At 42.0% G+C, this 25,759-nt stretch overlaps 1 protein-coding gene across 5 annotated transcripts in view; it reads right to left on the minus strand.

The window, feature by feature from the left end:
- The window catches only part of DOCK8 (dedicator of cytokinesis 8), a 224,196-nt gene that overhangs the window by 76,420 nt on the left and 122,017 nt on the right, over positions 1-25,759 (minus strand). For all 5 annotated transcript variants that reach the window (XM_089913260.1, XM_022573565.3, XM_089913261.1 and 2 more), the window contains 7 exons: positions 11,751-11,868; positions 10,249-10,319; positions 9,029-9,167; positions 8,324-8,425; positions 5,102-5,197; positions 4,174-4,408; positions 1,457-1,621 (listed from right to left, as the gene is read on the minus strand). In XM_089913260.1, coding sequence (XP_089769386.1) covers positions 1,457-1,621; positions 4,174-4,408; positions 5,102-5,197; positions 8,324-8,425; positions 9,029-9,167; positions 10,249-10,319; positions 11,751-11,868 — 926 coding nt within the window. The remainder of the gene's footprint in view (positions 1-1,456; positions 1,622-4,173; positions 4,409-5,101; positions 5,198-8,323; positions 8,426-9,028; positions 9,168-10,248; positions 10,320-11,750; positions 11,869-25,759) is intronic.

Genomic DNA, 25,759 nt, shown 5'->3' on the forward strand with positions numbered 1-25,759 from the left:
CATCTGTTGATGGACACTTAGGTTGCTTCCATGTCCTGGCTATTGTAAATAGAGCTGCAGTGAACATTGTGGTACATGACTCTTTTTGAATTATGGTTTTCTCAGGGTATATGCCCAGTAGTGGGATTGCTGGGTTGTATGGTAGTTCTATTTGTAGTTTTTTAAGGAACCTCCATACTGTTCTCCATAGTGGCTGTATCAATTTACATTCCCACCAACAGTGCAAGAGGGTTCCCTTTTCTCCACACCCTCTCCAGCATTTACTGTTTGTAGATTTTTTGATGATGGCCATTCTGACCGGTGTGAGATGATATCTCATTATAGTTTTGATTTGCATTTCTCTAATGATTAATGATGTTGAGCATTCTTTCATGTGTTTGTTGGCCATCTGTACATCTTCTTTGCAGAAATGTCTATTTAGGTCTTCTGCCCATTTTTGGATTGGGTTGTTTGTTTTTTTGTTATTGAGCTGCATGAGCTGCTTGTAAATTTTGTAGTGAGGTGGATAGACCTAGAGTCTGTCATACAGAGTGAAGTAAGTCAGAAGGAGAAAAACAAATACCGTATGCTAACACATACATATGGAATCTAAGGAAAAAAAAATGTCATGAAGAACCTAGGGGTAAGACGGGAATAAAGAAACAGACCTACTAGAGCATGGACCTGAGGATATGGGGAGGGGGAAGGGTAAGCTGTGACAAAGTGAGAGAGTGGCATGGACATATATACACTACCAAACGTAAAATAGATAGCTAGTGGGAAGTAGCCGCATAGCACAGGGAGATCAGCTCGGTGCTTTGTGACCACCTAGAGGGGTGGGAGGGAGGGAGACGCAAGAGGGAAGAGATATGGGAACATATGTATATGTATAACTGATTCACTTTGTTATAAAGCAGAAACTAATACACCACTGTAAAGCAATTATACTCCAATAAAGATGTTAAAAAAAAAAAGTACCGACTGGGTGAAGATCAGTGAGGGATTATCAAATAGGCAGAAAAAACAAGTGTTTAGAATATAAAAATAGGGAGGAAGGCAGATAGAAAGCAAGAGAGAAAAATCTAGACATGAACTTTTTTTTTTTTTTTTGCAGTACGCGGGTCGCTCACTGCTGTGGCCTCTCCCATTGCGGAGCACAGGCTCCGGACGCGCAGGCTCAGCAGCCATGGCTCACGGGCCCAGCCGCTCCGTGGCATGTGGGATCCTCCCAGACCGGGGCACGAACCCGCGTCCCCTGCATCGGCAGGCGGACTCTCAACCACTGCGCCACCAGGGAAGCCCGAGACATGAACTTTTAATTTCAGCATTCATGTAAGTTTTGTTTATTCTGAAAGATAAAAATTACTTTCGGGCTTTTAATTTTATTGTGAATTTTGTGGGGTGGGGGTGAGGGTGTGCTCCCCGCCAGGCTCCCATACTCCGGTGTGGGGTGGTGGGTGGGACAGGGGGACGTTACCTGACTTGTGTATGTCCCTCTGCGGCTCGGGCAGGCGGAAGATGTAGTGCACATAGGAGGCCAGCAGGCAGTTCCTCCCATGCTGGTCCTTGCCCAGGCCCTTGCTGTTGTGCAGACTGTTGGCGGTGGCCACCACAGACTCGAAGGCAAACTGGGAGAAGTTGGCTGAGGAACCAAGAGAAAAATGGGCGGCCCTGCAGTGAGTCCTTAATGAGCCTGAGGTGGAACATTCTTTGGGGCAGTGACAAGGAGTCCTGACCACTGACCCGGCTGAACCAGGCTGAACCCCCTGGGGCAGGGTGAGTGGTTTTAGTAAGCTCCAGCATGCCAGCTCTGCTTACTGCAAAGGACTTCACATTTCCTCCTTCTGCCAGCACTGTGGTTTTTCAGGACGAAGATGCGAGCCTGTCCAGACCTCCTCCCCTCTCTAAACCACGCTGTGAAGTGGTGCTACTCAGTGGGGTCTGTCCTGACATCATCAGTATCACCTAGGATCTTATTAGAAATGCAGAATCTCAGGCCCCGCCCAGGACCGACTGAGTCAGAATCTGCATTTTAACAAGATGCCCAGGTCATTCTTACGCACACTATGGTTTGAGATGGGCTGTTGAACAATATGGATTCTTGGTGTACAGATTAATCTAAAAACGTATGTGTATCATGTCAGTCCCTGGACCTGTACAAACAATGCTTCACCATGCACACTCTCTTGTTGAGGAGCTCCAAACCCTCCACAGTCTGGCTCCACCCTACTTATCCCACCTGGTACCCTCTTCTGCTCAAATTCAACTTCCTTAAAATAAGGCAATCTTTATACTGTCCCCATCACGCGTCTGCTTCTCACTTCTGCAATTTTGCTCGTGCTGCTGTCCTCACCTAGAAAGCCCTCCTTGCTCCCACCCACAAAATCATACTAACCTTTCAATGCTAAGCACCATCCCACCTCCTCAATGAAGCCTCTGACACCACTCAGTACAGGGCTTAAGTGACACCAAATCACAAGGTTCTTGGGCTGTTTCCAGTGGGAAATTCTGTCTCTCTGATAGGCTGGAAGCAAAGTGCATTTCTCATACTTTCTTCTCTCCCCACCATGCCTTCCATGGTGCCTGACACAGATAAGTTCTGAATAAATGCTTGGAGACCAAGTGCCTCCACCTATTCTGCCTGTCCCAACACCCTGGAGTCCCAAATATTGGCTCAAAATGTGTGAATGAACGTTCTGTCTAGTGAACAAGTCTACACTCCATAGCTGGGCCTACAAAGCAGTGCACCACATATGTGGAGGGCGCAGAAGGAAATCCAGGGAGGGTACACATGGCCACTCCACAGGCATCTAGCTGGAGAGGCAACAGCTACACGTGTGAAAAGTTAGCCGACAATGTAGGACGCCTTATCTGTGGAGCCACAGCAGATGCATCCCAGGATACACTGCAAACTGAGGGATTCAGAGGTCACACTCTTCCCTAGCTCTGAAAGCTCCCCCATGTGTCCTAGGCTACAAGTTCATTTCTCCCTCCCCACCAACTTACTCATATTCCACGGCCCAACAGTGTTATCTCCTTCTTTTCTGACACTCCCAGAAAAGTGGTTTTGACACTTTTTTCTGAACTACTTTTTTTCTGATCCAGACACTCTGGTCCTCTGCTTTTGCCAGTCTCTGTCCCCATTTTGGCTTCTTTCCCTCTAAGCCCACTTCAAAGCCATCTCAGTTGCAGTCTTCTTTCTGGGGGCCTTCCTCATCCTCCCGGATGGATGTCTTCGCCATCACCCCAACAGTATTCAGCTGTGTTCATTTGAGGACTTGTGTCCTGTGCTGATCTTTGCTATATTTTATCGTAAGTCCTCTGAGGTTCAATGTGCTCTTGATTATTATTGCAAAACCTACAACTCTAAGCACAGTACTGGCAGCATGGATGGTACCCAACGATATCTGCTGGGCTGGAGAGCACAGACTAATACAAGCCCAGCTGAAAATAGTGTCAAACAAAGATGCCCTACAGCAGCCAGTCTACCCTTGCAGGAGTTGGAAGAACCACTGGACCCAGGCCCTACATGACATTATTTCCAAAGGAAGTCTTACACATTGTATTTAGTGTTCATTTGTTAAAAGTAAGCATTTAAGATGGGTGTTTGCTGCGTGCTGAGGGGAGGGGAGAATGGGGTGACTGTTCAGGAGTATGGGGTTTCATTTGAGGCTGATAAAAATGGTCTGGAATTAGAAAGTACTGACAGTTGCATTACGTCATGAATATACTAAAAACCACTGAATTGTACACTTTAGTGAATTTTATGGTATGTGCATTTTATCTCAATAAAAAAGGAATTTCAATTTAGACAGTTCCTTTCCTTCCATTGAATATGGGTTGTCTTATTTCTTTAAAACGTTGGATTCCCTTATTGGTCAAGTCAACAAAAAATATCTTCGAGGTAAAAGAAAACCATCAATTACTAGGAATGGAATTTAAAGGATTGGCTTCAGTCATTCAACACATTAATGTAAAAAAACCCCGATAATTTTAAGCATCCTATATTAATGTTTCTTTTTTTAAAACATACAGGGAATCTCAAAAAAAAAAAAATAGCAGTGGACTTGGTTTCCCTTGGACTCACATCCTCAACAGAAAGATCACATTGGCCCTCCTCCCGGAACTTCTGGAAAATCGTGTTTCATAAAACAAGGCACTGCCTGCCTCCTCCCAGGCCCCCAGGCCTCCTACCTGTCTGGCCAGCGATGACCATGGGCTGCACGAACAGCTGGAAGAGCTTGTCCAGCACCAGGTGCAGGAAGAGCACAAGGGGCTCCAGGCGGGAGGAGTTGAGGCAAATGATGCTGAGCTTCAGCTCGTGCTCCAGAGCCGCTTCACTGATCTTCTGGTCCAGCACGCGGATGGGGAAGGTCACCTGGCTTTCCAGGGAATGGCAGAGGGTGAAGAACTTCTCCAGGTGGTTGTCCTGGGAAGGCAGATGGCAGGCCTCATGGGTCTCATCCCCTCAACGCTCACCAGTGGATTCATAAACACAATCACGTAGCTCTTTCTAGGCAAAACTTCTTACCCAGTGTTTCAGAGCAGAAGTTCTAAGACACGGGTGTTTCAGACCAGGTTATGAATTTCTTTGTAGAGTGTTGTGCACAAAATAGAACCTCTCAATAATTATTAGCTGAAGAAAAATTAATTTGGACTCTGACATGTTCTGTAAGCAGAGGCAGGGATACCAGGCAAACACACTGCCGAGACAGGGGTCTAAGCAGATGCAAAGCTCAAGACAGTGGCAGGAAAAGGAGAGAAAGTAGAACAACAACAACAACAAATCTGGAAGAGAAATGGCAGAATTACAGAGGGAAATGAGACAGCAACAGCAGGAAAATGTTTAAATGAAGTCTCCCTACGAAACTTCTCAACCAACAGTGCAGGTGCCAAGCTGCTTCAACATTTTTATAAGGTCTTTCTATGAAACCAACAAATAAAACCTAACAGGCTTGCAATTTCCCACACAGAACTAAAAGGGTTTTTTGGTGTTGTTTTATCCAGGCACAAAGATCTTCACTGATCTTTTATTGAACTGTCCTTAGAAGTTTCTCTGCTGCACCCCATCTTCATTATTAGCCTGCTGTTCTGATTTAAACTTGACCTGGATACTCCTTACCTGGGTGTGAACAGAAGAAACAGCTTGCACTTCAATATTGAATACTCCCTTATGTCCTTCTGCCCATTTAATGGGAGGATTCTGCAAAGGGACCTTCTGTGTTAAAAGAAAACAAATTAGCAATTCAATTCCCTTTTCTCAGTACTAACAAGCAGAGTAAAGCAACTTGACCGTAGATGTCAGGGTTATACAAATATAAATCTCCCTGGAAAACTAATATAACTGGCCTTAGAGTTAGGAGCCCTGGGTTCAAGTTCAGTTTTACACCAAGTTAATTATTTTCACTTCGACAGGTCAATGAAACTTTCTGGGCCTTCATTTTCTCATGCTGAAAGAAGGGGTTTGAATCGAGTTATCTATCTAATTTAAGCTTCCATCCAGCACTGGTAATCCTTGATTCTAGGAATTAAAATTAAGTCATATCCTAACGATTTCTCCATTAATCAGGAATGTCAGGACAAAGTGTAGAATATCTTTAGAAGACATGAAATTTTAATGCTTTTGAGAGACTACAGTTTTGTTCCCTTTTAACAAAATGTTTCCAAGTAGCAGTCCTTCTAGGCTCCTGCTTTAATTACTCAAAATGACTTTTATAATATTTATATATCAATAGCCCTGTAGTCCTCAGAGACCACTTCTTGCCTTAAAATCTCAAGGGAATTGTCATCCTACAGTGTTGAGTAAGGAGGGCCTTGGCAGACTTGGCCATGTGAGTGTGGGTTTTGTGTCTCTTGCATTTTAATGGAAGGAAACATACTGTACTTGCAAGGGTAGGATGTGTGCACGGGGTGGGGACCTTTGGAACTATCTCAGACAGAGTTACAAACTGGGGCCCAAAGCTGGATCCAGCCCACAGACAGGTGTTGTTTGGCCCAGTGTTAGAAACTGTCGAAGTAGTTGCCAAACATTTGAATGTCAGAAAATTTCACATGAAAGCCTGCTTTTCTATCGTCTTTTGAGAATCTGAAGATATGAAGACGTTGATCTTGCATCCCAGCATGGCACCAATGTGCAGAGCAGAGGAGTAGCTATGACCTTGGGTGGGAAGACAGTCTCCAGTGTGAACAAATTCCACCAGGACCTTGCACTCATTATTAATGAGTCCGACCTGTGCGGTCACTGGAGTTTGCAGTAATCTAAAGCAACACTGACCACTAAAAATATAATGTGAGCCATCTATGTCATTTAAAATTTTCTAGTAGCCACATTAAAATTTTTTTAATGTGATAATAATTTTAATACTATGTTTCATTGAACCCAATATAGCCTAAAGATTATTGTTTCAACATGTAATCAATATAGAAAATTATGAATAAGATATTTTACATTTTTTTTTCCTGCTACTAAGTCTTTGAAACCCAGTTTGTGTTTTATACTTACAGCACATCTCAGTTTGGACTAGCCACATTTTAAATAGCCTCATGTGGCTAGTGGCAACTATATTGGACAGGGTAGGCCTAAAGCATATTAGGAGAAGCTGAGGGCATATTGATAAAGATAGCTTAAGGCAAGTAGGAAAAAGGAACTAATATTTACTTAAGCATCGAGTTTGTTGCTTGATATGTATTATCTCATTCAATGTTCACAGCTACCTTGTAGGCAGGTGTGGGCTAGGTTTCCTCTTTGAGACTCAGAGAGGGTAAGCAATTCACCCATGTTCACACAGCAAGGGCATGGCAGAATCTAGATTTTGGATCAAGATGTATTTGTCTCCAAAGCCAGGTTTGTTTACTGGGTGTTCTAGGAAATTAGAATGTGCAGCTTGATGTTGAAAAGGTGGTTTTGAGGGCTTCAGCAAGGGGCTGTGTGTCCAAATCATAAAAAGTAACAGGGAGTATCTGTGAACATACTCACAAAACCACTTAGGTGGTTTTGAGGAGAATAGTTTTGATCTAAATTCAGGCATATGCCTGTGGCCCAGGGCAAAGGAAGCTTCTCTCTCCAGGGGAAAAAAAAAAGGAAATAGAAAATGGAATAGCCTGGGGAGTGGGGGTGGGTAGTCAGAGTAGGAAAGAAAGTTGACTATAAAATTTGGAACAAAATTCAAATTCCTGGGAAATTCAGCTTGAAATATGCAAGGAAAACAAAAGAGATGAAGGGGGACCTACAGATTAAGAGCCTTAAAAGACATGTCAAGCAATAGCAATGTATAGAGCTTATTTGGATCCTCATATGCAACAAACAACTATAAAAAAAAAAAGACATTAATGAGATAATTGGAAATTTGATCACTGGATATATGAAGATATTAAGGAACTATTATTAATTTTTAAGGTATCGTGGTGGTTAAAAAAGGAGCCCTTATCTTTTAAGATAAAATACTGAACTATTTATAAATGAAATGATATGATGTCTGGTATTTGCTTCAAAATAAATCTTATTGATATAAACCTACACCAACCAGACTGAGAAGCATGAGAGCTGGTGCTGGTGCAATCAGAACGGAGGGTTCACTGGGCTCCCTTTAAACTAGTGGATTGCAGCAGAATGTATGGGCAAAAAGGTGGGACAGGGAACGTGAGGAGAGAAAGAATATTGACATTGAGCTCTTTAGAGGAATAAAAGCCCCAATATCCACCTGGGGACTGTGACAACTAACCCAGAGGGGAAACCAATGGAATCTGGCATGGGAACCTTTTGTAAGGGTGGGAGCTGAGAGCAGTTGTTATCACAGGTGAGCTCTATTTGCCTTTTTTTTTTTTTTTTTTTGGGGTACGCGGGCCTCTCACTGTTGTGGCCTCTTCTGTTACGGAGCACAGGCTCCGGACGCGCAGGCTCAGCGGCCATGGCTCCCGGGCCCAGCCGCTCCGCGGCACGTGGGATCTTCCCGGACCGGGGCACGAACTCGCGTCCCCTGCATCGGCAGGCGGACTCTCAACCACTGCGCCACCAGGGAAGCCCTGCCTTCCTTTTTAAAATACCCCCATTCTGTAAACCCCTTTGTTATAGATAATACAAGGTAATGCTGCCTGGGTATGGGTTGTATTGACCCAACATTCTGAATTGGTGACAATCTAAATTAATGAGGCCTTAAAACCAGTTATCTCTCCCATCCTATCAGAACAACGTGCTCTCAGAAAACACCCTGTGCTGACAGATGACTGCTCCCCAAAACACGCTGAGCATCCTTAGTCATGTATAAAGGAATGGGAAGTGGCTCTGGAAAGGTGGTCCAAGACCATGGCTGGACCGGAAACAGGCGATGGCCAGCTTGCTGGTTACCTCTGCAGAATGCATAGAGTAGTTGGGTGGCAGCTTCTCCAAGGCAACTGGGAGACAGTAGGAGCCAGTTTGAAGACGTTCATTTAAGAGAATTGGCAGCCACTGAAATAGATGATGTAAAGAATAAAATGGGATTTATTACAGCATATAATTCTGGCAATTTATCTAGCTCACAATAATCAAATGCAACTAAATGATGATTAGATATTGACCAGAGCTCTTTGGGGCAGTAATTTCTGTCAAGTTCTTTAGATTTTAAATTCCCTGAGAGCTCCTGAGATGGTAATATCGATGATTCACTGTTTTCGGAGCCAAAGTAGTAGCATTTTTCTTTATAGCCAATGTGTGTGTATATCTGGAAAACATCAATATTTATTTTACCTTTTATATATTTTAAAGAAATAACTTTTTCCCCTTGGGGAAAAAAGAGCTATTTTTATATGTGAAGCATATATATAAAATTTGGAAATAATGGACATTGTAATGCGAGTATTCTTTCACTCTCTCTCACCCACCGCCTTTCATTCCTGAAATAGTCATTTGCTAAGTCAAGTCATCTCTGCTCTTTGCTGCAATCTGGTTTGGCACATTTTGCTACTTCTGACAGGAAAAAAGCAAGTGAATAGAATTTAGTTGTTTATCTCTGCAGGAACCTTGGACGCACCAACAACTGCAGAGTGAATCTGCAAGTTGAAAACAACTCACTGAATATCCCAGGAGACTTTCTACGGAGTTTCCTTGCTTCTGCTGACAGCTGATATGGTAGAAGGTGAACAGGAGGTGGTGATTTACTGTTAGCTTAGCAGGGAGCTTAATTTTCACTTCTTCATAGAAGTCAGGAGACCTGTTTCAAAAGCACATTATACACAAATAACTTTTAGCAAGAATGATGGCTTCTCTGACTATAAATTGTAAAACCACGGACCCTTTGCCCCTCAGAATTCGCCTGCTTGGTGTTTTACTTTTCATTTTACATCAGTCTCCTCCTAAGCGAAAAGTCCTGAGACCAAAGCTTATGTCACTGGATACACTTCACTTATATAAGGCTGCTCACAAACGAAAAGCTTTGCCAGAAAAAAAAATCCCTGCACACAATGGAAAAATCCAACCACTTAATTTGGACAGAGGATGAGGTTTGGAGTCCTGCTGTGACCTCCTTTTCTATCTCTACCCCAAGAACAGGGACTGGTGCACAGCCAGCACTCATCAAAGGATTTGGGGGAAACAAATGAAGGATGCAGGAAGGAAAGGGAATCTGATTTTACTGAATTATGATGTCCCAGGCGGTTTACTAAGGGCTTCACATACATTACTCATTTAAGCCTCATTCCAGTCCAAGAGGGTGGGTTCAGAGAAGTATTCAATACTTAAATGGGCCAAGGTTATCAGGCCGGGTTCAAACCCAAGTTTGTCTGACCCTATACAGATGTCCTACCTGGAAATGTGAATAACAGTTTAGACATTATTCTCTGACTCAATTTGCCCACATAAAAATGAGTGTTTCATTTCTCCTTTGGTCAACTTAAATCTTCTTAAAGTAGGTAGTGGTGCAGGTACGGATAGAAGACAAGGAGACAGACCAAGGAGGGCTGGATTTTGTTTCTGGCCCCTCCAGTACCTCAAAGCAAGGCAAGAAATTTATTTCTTTATGGAACACCATAAGACCTCTCTATATCACACAAGAGTAGAAGGCTCCAGAAAACTCAAAACAATATTAGGTTCTTGAAGATATGTTCTTCTCCCAAACACAGTTAATGGCAAAAATTGTGGTTCTCCAGCATAGAATCAGGGAACTGGCATGGATTTCCTGTCCCTTAGTCCCTGAATTATAAATACTGGTAGAAGGAATCACCTAGGGGATTCAGAAAAGCCAGGACATAATAAAACAATCTTGGCATATGTTTAGAACTCTGAAATATACTTACTTGTTGTGGTATGTCACAGCTGTGTAAACTTCCTGCAGAAATTCAGGCCCATTGGATCTTCCAAAGATGACCTGTTCACCAGTATAGAAAGGGCCAAATTAACTGTGATATTTGGTTAAATCAAATAAACGATCATCAGCCCAGTAGGAGGCTCTGGTCTCATAGAGCTGCATTTTGTAAATTAAGAGTGCTGAGTTCTACAAGCGGCCCAACTGATGCAGAAGAACTGGCTATGAAGGATAAACGGAGACTCCAGTGGCTACATCAGTGACCAAGGGCCATAGGCTTGTGAGACTAGAAAACCAGTGCTCTCTCGATCTGCCTCTTCCCCTAGAGGTCTATACTACAGGGCAACGTTACAGAGTTTTGCCCTCCGTGAGAGATCCCTGGTCGAGGCTCTTTTGCCTGGTCACTTGGGTCATCAGGCCCATCACTGGCCACACATTTATGGTGTTTAGAAAAAGACACCTCTTTGGGCCTGGGTCAGCCCTAAAGGCACATGACTTCACACGTGGACTCATCTTTGGGTAAATTAAAAAAGAGCCCTTCCTACTAGATGCACTAATGCCCATGCCAGGTCCCAGGCTTGGTGAGTGGTGAACAGGCTGGTGTCTGGCCCCCACTCATCCCCGGCTGGGGACCTTGGCTACCACAGCTGTACCTGGCAGCCCTGATGGATTTGCCAGGGGCGAGAGTGGGGAGAACCAGGGGAGTCTTCCTCTAGGATTTCTTTCCCACAATTGCAAAAGGATGCCTTGCATTGGGAAGGTAGGTGGGACATTAAAAAGATGTTTTTTTTAAAAAAAGTGGATATTTGAAGAATGGAAGCACCGGAAAAAAGTGACTTCAGTAGAAAGGTGTATTAACTGAATTCTCCACCTTAAATAAAATAGTAATAGCTAACCACCATCTCGTTTGTTGGCAGATGGTTAAAAAAATACAAATTCTGGCATCTTGGGTTCCTTAGGGAACACTGCATTATGTATTTATTATTTGATTTACATTTTACCTCAGGATGAAGATCCATTCCTAGAAGGTGTTGAGATGGTGTATGTTTATTATGACGAGGCAGTACTTTCTATTATATTTATCTTTAGATGTGGACTGAGGCTTAGGTAGACGTGTACCGCAGTGCACATCTGAAAGTACAGCAAGCATGGCTGACACCTTGGGCCTGTCCTTCTACTTCTTATGCTGTTAGGGTGGCACGGAAAGAATTCATGATATTTTTCAGTCTTCTAAAATGATCTGCATTTCTAAATTTCCCAGCTCACTGTGGAATAAGTTGGGAAAGAGACTCTTGATTTAGGCTGACCCTGCTTCCCCATCAGCATCCTGGGAGCAATACTGGACCAGCCACAGAGGCCCCTGCACATGATCAGTGGTACTGGCCTGAATCAACAGGCACTCTACGCTGATCAGCCCTTGATTTTGTCTGTGTGAACCAGCAAGGGAAGTTCAGCCCACCCTGGTTCGAGGCAAATGTTTATCTCCCTCATTACCGGCATAGCATTGCTGCCATCCTCTCCACACATAAACTGGATCTTGATTGTGATGTTCCGGGCAGACGCTAGTTTGTTAGCAAAGTTCAGCCTCTGTGGGTAGACATAGAGAAGGTTTCTGGAAAACAAAAGATGAGGAACCAATCAGTAAGGTCTAGAGTTTCTTTTAACCAAGTTCTTCAGGGAATGCTAAAGCCTGCACTCATGAGATGACTGTTCTGAAGGAGTTTCTCCTTTCAGAAGCGAATTACTTTTGGAGAGTGAGTTACTGTTGATTCTTCCTCTTCAGCTGCAGTGATCTGATAATAACCAACATTGTTCTCTGTTTTGCGACACAGACAGAGGTGCCTGCTGCAGCTGAGAAAGTCTTGGAATGTCTTGGAATGTGCAAATCTGCCTAGCGGTAACTATATGTCTGATACAAAGATAAGAAGGCAAAATGTTCAGTTCATTTTAAACAAAACTCATGGCCATAGGCAGTGGCCTAATTTCAGTTCTCCTCTTTCTCCTTTCTAATGTTATGTAGTAGTTCAATTTTTTTTTTTTTTAATCTTAGTTTGGCCACGCTGTGCGGCATGCAGGATCTTAGTCCCCCGACCAGGGATTGAACCTGCGCCCCCTGCAGTGGGAGCGCAGAGTCTTAACCAGTGGACCACCACGGAAGTCCCAGTAGTTTCCATTTTTTATTGGCATGACTTTCTGTATTGGTTTAACTTTCTTTTTTCGGCTGCTTTGGGTCTTAGTTGTGGCATGCAGGATCTTCTGTTGTGACGTGCCAGCTCTTTGTCGCGGCGCACGGGCTTCTCTCTAGTTGTGGCGTGCAGATTTTCTATCTCTAGTTGAGGTGCACGGGCTCAGTAGTTGTGTCACGTGGGCTGTGTCCCACGTCATGTGGGATCTTAGTTCCCCGACCGGGGATCGAACCTGCGTCCCCTGCATTGGAAGGCAGATTCTTTACCACTGGACCACCAGGGAAGTCCCTAACTTTCTTTTCTTACATAAGATGACAGTTCAAACTTCCAAGCCCAATTAGCTACGTAACATAATACGAAACTATGAATAATATATCCGTTCATTCAAAAACTATAGGACAAGTACCAGGCTGACTATAATTTTGTATATTTTTTCTTTCTGTTTGCATTATTACTACTATAATCCACTAAAAGGTAAGCTCCATGAAGGCAGGGATTTTTATCTGATGTTTTTGATTCACTGATGTATCTTCAGCAGCTAGAACAGTGCCTGGGACATAGCAGGTGCTGAAAAAAACATACTTGTTGAATAAAAGAATGAATGTATATAGTTTGAATCATATTCCTGACTTAAAGAAACAATAGTGATACTAATATTTATAAGGTACTTATCCTAAGTTGGGCAATGTTTCAAATACTTCATACTTATTAGTTTAATTCTCATAATTATTCTATAGGTAGATACTATTTTGATGGCATCATCCCCACATCACAAATGAGGGAAAAAATGACATACAGTTAGTGAATGGCAATCAAGAATTAAAGTCAAGCACTCTGGTTCCAGAGCCATGCTCTTAACCTTATCTAAGTTATATCCCCTCAGATAAGACTGCCATTAAATAAAAGAATAAGAATGGCCTTTTCAGACTATGTTACTCATGACATCTCTCAGAGGCAAGCTTGCCTTAATTCTCTGGATCTTATTAACAGTTGAGTGTCAACAGTATACCAAAGGCTGACTCAACTGTGTCATGTTCTCTGGGAAAATGTCTTGTCTTCCTCACCCTTGGTCCACTATTCTAACTCCTAGGTAACACATTCTCCCCAAAGGCTTCAAGAGGACAAAACAGCCTTTGTGTGACCTAGACACCAGGAGAGCAGTGACCAAGAAGGAGGGCCAGGTGACCAGATTTTCCCTCTGTGAATATAGGCTCTCATAATACTTTACAAGGATTTGCATATTAATTGATACCAGGGTTTCAGCCTCAGCACTATTGACATTTTGGACTGGACAATTCTTTGCTGAGGGGCCGTCCTGTGCACTGTAGGCTGTTCAGCAGCATCCCTGGCCTCTACCCACTAGATGTTAGGAGTATCTCCCCCTTACTCAGTTGTGACAATTAAAAATGCCTCCAGATATTGCCAGATGTCCCCAGGTGGGGCAAAGTCACCCCCATCTGAGAACCACTGAGCTATACATGTGAATTTTGCATTATGGATCTATACAACTATACCTGGCAAATTTCCTGTCTTTAATAGATGTAGTCAGTGCCACCTACTGGGTCCATACTCATATGTAAGGTTTGTTCCATTGGAAAAGGGTAAAAAGTCAATACTCAAGTACGAGGGAGGAGAAGGAAAATTTTAAAGTCTGATTTATGAAGTCTGGGGCAGTCAGGAACTGAAAAACCAAAAGAGAAAGACTAGGCTGACCAACTCTAACCTCTGCATTGTCATAACCAGAATGATCCTCCATCCTGTGTGTGTGCATGTGTGTATGTGCGTGCGTGTACGCAAATGGTCTTTCTGGACCAGTATTTGCAGAAATCCGTGAATTTACCCCATGGATCTTCCTTGCTACAACAATATCAAGAGTGACAACACTAATAACCACAACCCTGGACAAGTCCCAGTGAATGGCCTAGTGGACCTGCATCTGATGGTCATGCAGATGAGAAACTGAGGCCCTGAGAGGTGAAGTAACAGTTCACTCCGTGAATTAGCCCCCAGTTGGGCACAGCGTCCAGTTCAGCGCTGTTCTGACTCTACAACATGGATGTCTCAGTGCTGCTTTCCAAATCTTTCTCTGTCACACTGAGGGACCCCAGTCTCAAGGCAGGCAGATAGAGTTGAACCTCAGATGCTGTCAGGAGAGGCCATGGACGTAGTAACAATGGCAGAAGGCAGTTCACGGTTGGGATGCGGGGATCTGTGTGGGGTATACTCCCCTCTCTGCATGAGAGAGGCTGCATGCAGAGAGGGGAGTATAATGGCTGCATGATCTTCCATATTATGAGGGTGCCATAATGTACACAGTCTCCAAAAATAAGCACTAAGATTTTTTCCTTTTTTGTCAGTTACGAAGCTGGGATGAACACTTTCTCTATCTTGCCCCTCTGCAATGCAGTATACTTCTGGGAGAATACCTTTTAGTTCTATACAGTTAGTTTCTTCATCTTTGAGTTAATTGAAAAGACACCAGTCAACCTTTCTTTATGCTGTGCTTGAAGAAATAATGAGCTACAGTTTGTAAAAATGCTTTGAAGTAGCCAGATGAAAGGGTCTGTGTAGATCACAATGGTAGCAGCCCTGCCAGAATGGATAAGCAAGTCAGCTGTCACCACACTCCTCTCCTACATCCCAACACATGGGCACCACCGACTTATCCCACACAACCCCCAACACCAGTCAACAATTTTGCACACGGCTTCCAAAGGGTTTGCTGACCCCCTATATTCAAACATCATCACCACAGGCATACAGTGTTCTGCTCGTACTGAATGCACTTTCCACACAGTACAGAGCAGGAAGGAAACATCAAAGAATTTAGTCCAACATCCCTTTTTGCAGGCCACAAGCCGGCTCCCAGAGACATTAAATGACTTTGCTTAAGAATTTTTTTAAGAAGATGCATTTCCCAAGGATCATCATAGTTCTTACTGGCAAGAATGCCAGGTGACATGTTTTGTTAAATCTGTATGATTTTAAAGAAATGAATATAAGAAAATAATAGTGTTTTCTCTTGGAAGGGAAGATCTACCTGCAGGATCAGTGATACACAGAGGCTCAACCAGATAAGAGTAATGATCAACAAACTGATAAACAGCCTCATACGTTTTATATATGGTAAATTAAGTGTCATATTAGCTAGAGAAAAATCCTAAGAATTATATTATCTAATGATTTTTGAGAAGCTCACCCGTAACTGAAATAGGAATCCCTTGTTAAAGCAAAGTTATTTTGAAAGTTTCTCCAGTAACTACAGGTCCAGTGTAAGTGCAGTTCATTTAGTATAATTTCATCTTTCCCCAAATACAGGCAAAAATGCTTCTCTTCAGTCATATGCATCACAACATTGAACAGGACATTTGGTATTCATCAACAATTTTCTTTCCAAAGCCACTTCAGATGGCTTCTCTTGATTAAAAATTATTTTAGAAATTTTACATTCTTTCCACCGATTCAGCAACAGCCCCCCAACTTATTTTTAAACTGCTGGGATTGAGCAGCTCCAGAAAGTTAGAGGTTAACTTGTAGAATTTGGTCATTATTAGATCCAATTGTTGACCTTTACTCTGCTCTTTACTGTCTTGGGACTATCCTCTACTTCTTTTGCTGAAAACAGGTTAACTCAAGGGACCTTGAAATCTTTCAAAGCCACAATGCCAAAAACATCAGTTTGGCTTCTCCTCAGTTTAGCCTATTCTTTATCCAGTGCAAGGAAACAAAGAGAAAAGCTGCCCTACAAAACAGAGAGACAACCTACAGAATGGAAGAAAATCTTTGCAAACAATACAACTGACAAGGGAATTATCTCCAAAATATACAAACAGCTCATACAACTCAACATCAAAAAAAAACAAACAACCCAATCAAAAAATGGGCAGAAGATCTAAATAGACACTTCTCCAAAGAAGACATACAGATGGCCAACAGGCCTATGAAAAGAGGCTCCAAGTCGCTAATTATTAGGGAAATGCAAATCAAAACTACAATGAGGTATCACCTCACCCCGGTCAGAATGGCCATCATCAAAAATTTACAAATAACAAATGCTGGAAGGGGTGTGGAGAAAAAGGAACCCTCCTATACTGTTGGTAGGAATGTAAATTGGTATAGCCACTGTAGAGAACACCATGGAAGTTCTTTAAAAATCTAAAAAGAGAGCTATCATATGATCCTGCAATCCCACTCCTGGGCAAGTATCTGGAGAAAACCATACTTCAAAAAGATACATGTGGTCTTCCCTGGTGGCGCAGTGGTTGAGAGTCCGCCTGCCAATGCAGGGGATGTGGGTTCGTGCCCTGGTCCGGGAGGATCCCACATGCCGGAGTGGCTGGGCCCATGAGCCATGGCTGCTGAGCCTGTGCATCCGGAGCCTGTGCTCCGCAACGGGAGAGGCCACAACAGTGAGAGGCCCGCGTACCGCAAAAAAAAAAAAAAAAAAAAAAGATACATGTACCCCAATGTTCAATGCAGCACTATTTACAATAGCCAAGACATGGAAGCAACCTAAATGTCCATCAACAGATGAATGGATAAAAATGTGGGGTATATATATTATATATATATATATATATATATATGTATGTATGTATGGAATGGAATACTACTCAGCCATAAAAAAGAATGAAATAATGCGATTTGAAGCAACATGGATGGACCTAGAGATTATCATACTAAGTGAAGTAAGCCAGACAAAGATAAATATCATGATACTGCTTATATGTGGAATCTAAAAAAAAAAAAAGATACAAGTGAACTTATTTCCAAAACAGAAAGAGACTCACAGACCTAGTAAACAAACTTATGGTTACCAAAGAGGATAGGGGGGTGGGGGGAGGGATAAATTAGGAGGCTGGGATTAACATATAAACACCACTATATATATAATATACATTATATATAATATATATTATGTATATATACATTTCAGATTATTTTCTCTTATAGGTATATATATAATTATATATACATATATATGTGTAGGTATAACTGAATTGCTGTACACCTGAAACTAACTCGATATTGTAAATCAACTATACTTCAATTTTAAAAAAGTGTGAGTATACATATTAATAAAAATATTGCTGACCCAAAAAAAAAAAAGCTGCCCTGTCATGGGTTCAGTGTTCTCCCCCAGAGGCTTCTCCAGCTCAGAGTGGAGCTCAAGGAGCAAGTAAGCTAGAGCAAAAAGCATCCTGGCCACCTGATTAAACAACTGGATGCTCTGAACACCTCTTTAGCTGAGCTTGTAACACAACTCAGTCAGCAGGAGAGGATGAAAGGAGGCCTTGAGAGGAGAGCTGAGCAGCCCCAGCCCGACAAGAGGACAGAAGGCCTCCATCGGCTGGTTGCAGGGATGAAGCCCAGGGAGAACTTCAACGAGGAGCTGAAATCGCTAGAGCAGAAGCTGCGGGAAGCTGTGTTATTCAAGGCAGGTGGGCTCTCTTTGACTAGGGTAATGGGTGCCATCATGGTGAGTAGATCGTTATTGATAATTTGAGTTAACCATGATTTTAACAGATTGGAAAATAAGCCACAAGGTAAGATGCATCAAGTTGGGCTTATTTCTCCTGTGCAAAAGCCTGGTTAAAAAGAGTAGTGGTACAGATTAATCCTTTGGGATGCAAATACTCACGTATCTTCTGTGGCTGATAATGCCAACCTAAACCATGTTTTGAATAAAAACATATTTGTGTCACTCACTACCACACCTGCCAAGGAGTACATAGAGAACCACTCAGTCATGCCATAAAGCCAGAAGCCTGGCCTTCTATACTCAGAATATTACAGGACCTTGGAAATCCCAAAGACAACCAAAGGATTAACTGTAGCTGTTCAGGTCAGACAATCCTTGGTGCTACTTATGTATCTCTTTGAAAGTGAGACTGAAGTGAGTTAAATGGCTTATACTCATTGCATAATGTGGAGTGAAAATTTAGAATATAAAACATTCTGTACGAAAGGGCCGTAAATATTCAGAAGTTGAATATGCATAAAGGATAAGGGCTAAAAGATGATCTGGGGAAATGAAAAAGGTAATGTGATTTTGAGAAGAATTGGTGTCAATTTTGGTTTTCTTTCTGTTATTTCACTATAGAACCTGTAACAAAGTAATAATATCAAATACATGTTTAAAAAAAGGAGAAAAAAAAGAATTGCAGGTCTTGTGGCCTGGGTTATCTTCACTGTCTTTTGAGTATCAGTAATGCCTGTAACCTAAGCTTCTTTTATACCAGGGAAGATGGGCTTGTATGGAGACCTATGATTAGTGACCCTCACCAGGCAAGAAATTGGGTGAGAATGTCCTTTAAAAAACTGCAAAATGTTCTACAAATAGAAGGTGGACAAGTCAATTTCCTCACCTGTAATAGAAAGGTTGGAGTTAAGTCTCAAATGCAATGATACTCCAAAAGTGCTTAGTAAACTGCAATATATGACACAAATGAAGATTCTCTTCCTATCAAAATTGTAAAACAGCTGAGTGGACTTTATAATGCAACTTTAAACAGTCTGCAGGACTGTGAGATCTTAAAACATATTACTTACAGAATGGATCAATTTCTGTGGGTTTCTCTCTCCACCTTTCAATTTATCTACGTCTCTCGTATATCTCTTGGTGGCGTTCTCTCTCTCCCTCTCTCTCTCTCTTTCTCTCTCTCTCCCTCTCTCTCACCCACCCCCTGTCTTTAATCCGTGTGTGTGTGTGTGTGTGTGTGCGTGTGTGTGTGTGTCTGCGTCTCTTTCAGTATCCCTCAGTTTCTCTCTTTCTGTCTTTCTGATACAGCCTCTACCATCTTTTTCTCTCTACCATGGCCTCTCAGAAAGGCAAAATGCTCTTTTTGCGGGGGGCACTCCTTCGGTTTCATCTTGTCACTGAAATCCATTTCCTTACAAGTTCACAAGCGTTTGATGACTTCCCACCCTGAGCCGGGCCTGGGTTACAGGCAGAGCTGTTTCTTTCTCTCAGGATGACAGGCACAGAGCCCAAGATCTATGAACGTCTCAGGATTCCAAAAAAAATGCCTGAGACCCTCAAAAATGATTAGCTCCAAAATATGAAAAGTAAAACCTCAAAATCAAAATTAATGAATTTTAAATTAAATGCTTACCAAATGCAGCATTTGGTCAATTAGTCAACAGTAACTCTATTGAGTTTAACCTACAGGTGAAAAAATTTCCCCCCTACTTTGCAGATTGCTATAAAATTATACATAGGGTATATGTAATTAATAAGGAAGTGGGTGCATCTTAATATGCTTTAGTTAACATGTGGTCTGGTACTTTGGGTTTAGGGAGATTTTTTTTTTTAATTTTTTTAAAGTTTATTTATTTTTTTGGCTGCTTTGGGTCTTTGTTGCTGCGTGCGGGCTTTCTCTAGTTGCGGCGAGCGGGGGCTACTCTTCGTTGCGGTTCACGGGCTTCTCATTGGGTGGCTTCTCTTGTTGCAGAGCACGGGCTTTAGGCACATGGGCTTCAGTAGTTGTGGTGCATGGGCTCAGTAGTTGTGGCTCGCGGGCTCTAGAGCATAGGCTCTAGAGCACAGGCTCCGTAGTTGTGGCGCACGAGCTTAGTTGCTCCGCGGCATGTGGGATCTTCCCAGACCAGGGCTCGAACCCGTGTCCCCTGCACTGGCAGGCAGATTCTTAACCACTGTGCCACCAGGGAAGTCGGTTTAGGGAGGTTTTAAAAGGAACTTGGCTATTGATATGGGAGAGGGGAAGAATAAAATACCAGAGAAACCGGTTTTTCTGTTTCATTAGTTTTCTTATAGCTAGAGATGCAAATGTTGGTTTAATAGCAGGCCACTAGCAAGAGGCACTGGATTGAAGTAGATGGGGTAGTGAATTAGTACCCACCTCTCCTGATACAAAACTACTGAAACAGCTTTCTATATAAAAAGCTCTCCAGGTTTCTAAACAAACACTCTCAACCTAACTATTTTGGCAATTTCAAAGGAATTTCTTTTTCTTTCCTTGTGTTTTAAAACTTTCCCTCTCCAGCCTTTTTTACAAAGACAGAGCCAAAGAACTGATGAACTCTTTGCTGAAGCAGAAATGTAGCAAAACCAATTGTAAGAACGGGATGCCCTCATTCAAAAACTACAGGAAAAGGTTGGTGTCTCTTACTTCCTTTTAGCAACAGACTTCAATTTGAGCAGAATGAAATTCAAATAACAGTAATATCTTATAATTATCTGATGTCTTTTACTCAAGCATTCCAAAGAAAATTGCAAACCTAGAGATACTATTTTGAGGTACCTATGCATGGTAAGAAGCTGAGGAGGTGGTTTTATTTTTCAGTCACATTTCACTTCCAGGAAAATTTATTTTAAATGTAATAGTAAAAGTAGCTAATAATATTTATTTTTTACCATGTGCAGGCACCATTCTAATAACAGCTAATCGTACCAATGACAGGTACTACTATTTAGCCTCACTAGGCAGATGATAAAACTGAGGCACAGAGAGGTTGCATAACTTGCACAAGGTAACACAGCTGGCAAATGACACAGGGCAATTCAAATGCGGGTGCCCTGAAACTCATGCTAGACCCACTGCCCATAACCTTTGCTGCTTCTAAGAACAGTAAACAGTTTCTTTGGTCAACAATCAGACTCACCAGAACTCTATCATGATGTGGTCTTTTATTAAATTGTTCAAGGGCTAAAGGATTTCACCAAGCAAACTATAAGAGTTTTTTTCTTTTAAGTTTAAAGTAACTGAGAAGATGAGAGTGAGTACTGTCCCTCAGTGTCAGAAGTTTTGGTGTTTTAAATACATCAAGTGCAAATGAAGTTAGAAATCTCAGAGTTTAATATTTGGTATATTCTGGAAATAGGAAACCTGCAAGCCTAAAGTGGCTATATATTTCATTTTTTTTATTTTTTATTTTTTTTGCGGTACGCGGGCCTCTCACTGTTGTGGCCTTTCCCGCTGCGGAGCACAGGCTCCGGACGCGCAGGCTCAGCGGCCATGACTCACGGGCCTAGCCGCTCTGTGGCATGTGGGATCCTCCCGGACCGGGTCACGAACCCATGTCCCCTGCATCGGCAGGCGGATTCTCAACCACTGCGCCGCCAGGGAAGCCCCCTGGCTACGTATTTTAAGTGGGATCGTGCTTTGTAAATGCTTTTGGATGAGCTGACTTTGCTACTCAGAGGACATCCAGAGAGGAGCAGCATCACCTGGGAGCCAGTTCGGATGCACTGCAGACCTGCTGAATCAGAACATGCGTTTTAACAATACCCCAGGTGATTCAAGTGTACGTTCAAGTTTGACAAGCACTGATCCAAGGGAACTGGTCTGTTTTTTAATTTGACAGATGTATGAATCCTGTAGTTCAGGGGTTTTTTTGTTTTGTTTTGGTTTTGTTTTTGGTTGCTAGGAAGCTCAAAGTCAAATTTGCAGCTGACTTTGTAAGAAAGTGTAGAGGACCTTAACCTTACCCAGATTTATACCGATTTCCTTCTCCTTATTTTCCTTTCACCCAGAAATTTTATTCCTTGTTACACAATCTCCATAAGCTGCCTCACATACTTTTCTTAGAATGGGAATGTTTATAAATAAATGCATAAAAATAAAATATTTGCTACCTCCTGTCTTGTCGTTCCATGGTCTCATGCCGTTATTTGTGTTTATTCCTATTTCTAATACTTAAGGTTAGATCAAATCACAAACTCACAAAGGAATCAGTGAAAAACGGAAATGGGAAGAAAACACCTAACATGTAGGGTGAAGAGAACATTCCATCTTCAGAAATCAGAGCAAGAAAAACGGAATGTGAGACTTGTTCTAGGACACCAGTCAGGATCCTCACAAGTCTGCCTGCCCTGCGAAGTGGCACAAGAATGGAAGGAGGCACCGGGGATGCTGTCACAAGCAGCAGCTTGACCCTTAGTAACCTCTGTGCTCTGTGGGCTAGGCTACAATGCTTTGTATAAATGCTGGTACTGTATCCTGAACATTGCGGACCTCTACCCTCTGCCCCCACAAAAAGCAAACACGGTTAAGAAGCCAGAGACAAAATGTTACCATGTTGTTTAGAAACACTAAACATATTAGTGACCCAATATGCTCTCTCCATAGTCTTGTTATGTTAAAATAATGCACTCAAAAACAGAAATCAAATGAGAGAGAGAGAAACAAAAAACAACAGCAAACTCTAATACTTGTTATTACACCATTTTCAAGACTTTTGCAGGGAAAATGGTCTATGCTTTCTCAACTGATGAACTACAATTTGAACATCAAATACGGTGACTTTACATAGGACAGCTATTATAAGTACTAAGAATCTGTCTTTGAACATGAACTAACGAAATGCTCACAGCTCCTATATTTGCAGAGTACCTTTTCTGTTACATCAATCCCTATCCCTTCTTTTTATGAGATAGATAAAAAGTTCCTCTTAAGTGAGAGCTTGAAAAGCCAGCATTCCTATGAAATAATGCAGGACCTCAAGCTGGGGCAAAGAAGATGTTACCTTTTAAAAACAAGTGAAAGCACCCTAGCTCTCCTTAAAACCCACTTACTTGTTTAGGAAAAGTCCAGCTAGTTTTCAGTAGCAAATGACCCAAAGGGAAAGTTGGGATGTTTATGATCCTAGGCTTTATCTAGATCAGATTCCCATTGAAAAGAATCACAAATACATAAGCATTTGAAACATGCTGGGGAAAACTGACTGCTTTAAGAAAAAAATAAATCTCTAACCTTGCTTGAAACGTTCTTTTAAAGATTCTTTGTTGAACTGGCTGAAATTTTACCAGTTAAGATATTCACGTTACTATATATTCTTTTGAAACTCTGCTTAGCAGATTGAACGTATTAAGTGGTTTATATATCATTCACTCCCACCTTAGTATGAATTAGTTTACCCAGTTTTTTCCTTCTTACAAAGAGGTTAGATTTAGGGGCTGTTAGGTGTGAGTGGTGAAAGGAAATAAAAAGGATGACCTGGTAATTGTTAACCATGAGGCACTGCTTTGAGGAAGATTCCCCAGTTGCCTAGGGTGTCAGGGAGAGTGACAAAGTAAGAGGAAAAGTTGGAAAAGTACCCAAATCCAGACTTTTTATTCCACAATTTTTTTTCTATAACTTTCTTAAACTTGACACTGACAACACAGTCAAAATATTCACTGGATAACTGCAGCTCTTTCAACTCCCAGCTACCATCATGGAACCCATGATGTGGTTTTAAGGTCTGAGTTATTTGGATATTCTTTGTGATTCTGACTTAGGGAGGGCTCAGATATTTGTTAAATAGGTCAAGCTCTCAGTTGGTTTATTAGCCTATTTTCAGTGGGTTTTTATGGATGACTAGGAAATATTTAATAAGAATGTATTTTATTTTACATGAGCAGAGATTGGAACTACTTTAGCAATATACATTTCAGACATCCTATAAAACTCACCCTTCCACAAGTACATTTTGCATTTCACTCAGAGGATTTATATAGGTTTTGTATATGTATATAGATGAACAGATGCTTGGGAGGTGAGTCTATGATAGGGTATAAGGGGGGAGTGGGGTGGGTAAGGTGCTACATGCTGGGCAATGGGATAAAAGACCCCATTCCTTAATATGTACAGCTTAGGGTTTTTTCCTACTACTATGAATCTAAGAAAACTTGGGAAATCTCCTTTAACCTAGGTGAAAAAACTGTTCCCCTGCATGGTAGGCTTGTTTCTTTGGAGTGTGGGTTCGTGAGGAGGGCTGGGCTGGGGGCAGGGGCAGGGGCAGGGACGGACTCTTCTCACCTTAGAGGATCTGTCAAGAAGCTGTTAATTTTCTATTAGGGAGAGGTGTATTGTCCTAAAAATATACCAGGCTGATGGGAACACTCTCCACAAGAAGCCTGGTCCTCTGCATCAGCGGAAGTAATCCACCCTCCCTCCCTCACCTTCCCACCTCCCCACACTCCTTCAAATTCACACAGCTGGAGTGCCCCAACTTTTGGTAGCTTGGTTAAGAACTACGGTAGCAGCTTCTAAGGCTCCCAATGATGGCTGCCTCCCGGTGTTCTCACCCTCTGTAATTCCCTCCCCTCCAGTGTGGGCTGGACCTAGTGACTCATTTCTACCCAACAGGGTACAGCAAGATTAGGTTACAAAAAGACCCTGGCGGCTATCTTGCTTTCTCTCTCTCTCTTTCTCGCTTATTCTGAAGACCCCAGTTGCCATGTTGTGAGCTGCCCTACAGAGAAACCAATACAGCAAGGAATTCGAGGGGATGTCTTGCCAACAGCTAGAGAGGACCTAAGGCCCTTAGTTTAACAACGAAAGAGGAACTGAACACTGTCAACAACTTCAGGAGTGAGCTTGGAAGTGAATTCTCCCCTCGTTGACCCTTGGGGTGATCCCAACCTTGGCTGACATCTTGACTGTGGCCTTTGGAGAGCCCTGAGTCAGAGGCACTCAGCCAAGCCACACCTGGATAACCCACATAATCTGTGAGATAACAACTGTTGTTTCATGCTGCAAAGTTTTGGTTATGCAACAATAGGTAACTGATACGAGTAGATACATTTTTAAAAAGTATATGTTAGGTATTTGCTGATATTTAAACAGGTGATTCCTTTAAAAATCCTTTACCTTGTAACATTTGTGCCTCTTAACTGTATCTCAGGGTTATTATTCCTGCTCTAAGGAGTATAATATCATGACTACCTAGAGGAAAATAGTCAACATCAAAATAGCCTCTATGGAGTCCATCCAATCACCAACTGAGTATAAAAACTTGAGAATTTAAAAGTATATGAATAACTAAATTTTCTTTGGTTCTAGTTTTGATTCTATTCACTGAATTAATGTTTCTTAAAGAGGCTGTGACAGGTCAGATAAAAGAGGAGAAGAATGCTTTAAAGTACCGACCACAAATACCTGCTTCCTCCCTTAAAACATCAAATTTTTAATGAAAGTTTCCCCCAAACAAAACAACAATTTCAACATATTTGGCTTTGCCAAACATATGCTTGGTAAATATTCAAACATTTCAACAATATTTGGTTTTGTGAAAGACCTAAAATTCAAGTTTAAAGACACCATTTTGATGCCAAATCTGGGCAACGTTTTTCAAAAGGCCACCAGGCGGAATTGTCACGTGAAGGACTAACACGAACCAACCTGCATGTTCTTTTGAGAGACGGAGGGAGCACATTTTTTCCAGGCTTTGCAAATAGTTTCCTAAAACAAATCTGCCAACTGACAAAACCTCATACACATACCAGAAAATTTCCAAGTTTTGCTGTTGTTGAAGCTGACTTTTTTCTTTGGGTTTGGGGCAGAACTTTTACTAGTCCCCTGCCCATTAAAA

This window comes from Delphinapterus leucas, chromosome 6 (genome assembly GCF_059928025.1).
Source record: "Delphinapterus leucas isolate spDelLeu-1000000601 "Yukka" chromosome 6, BTC_Dleu_Yukka2, whole genome shotgun sequence".
Classification (NCBI taxonomy): domain Eukaryota; kingdom Metazoa; phylum Chordata; class Mammalia; order Artiodactyla; family Monodontidae; genus Delphinapterus; species Delphinapterus leucas.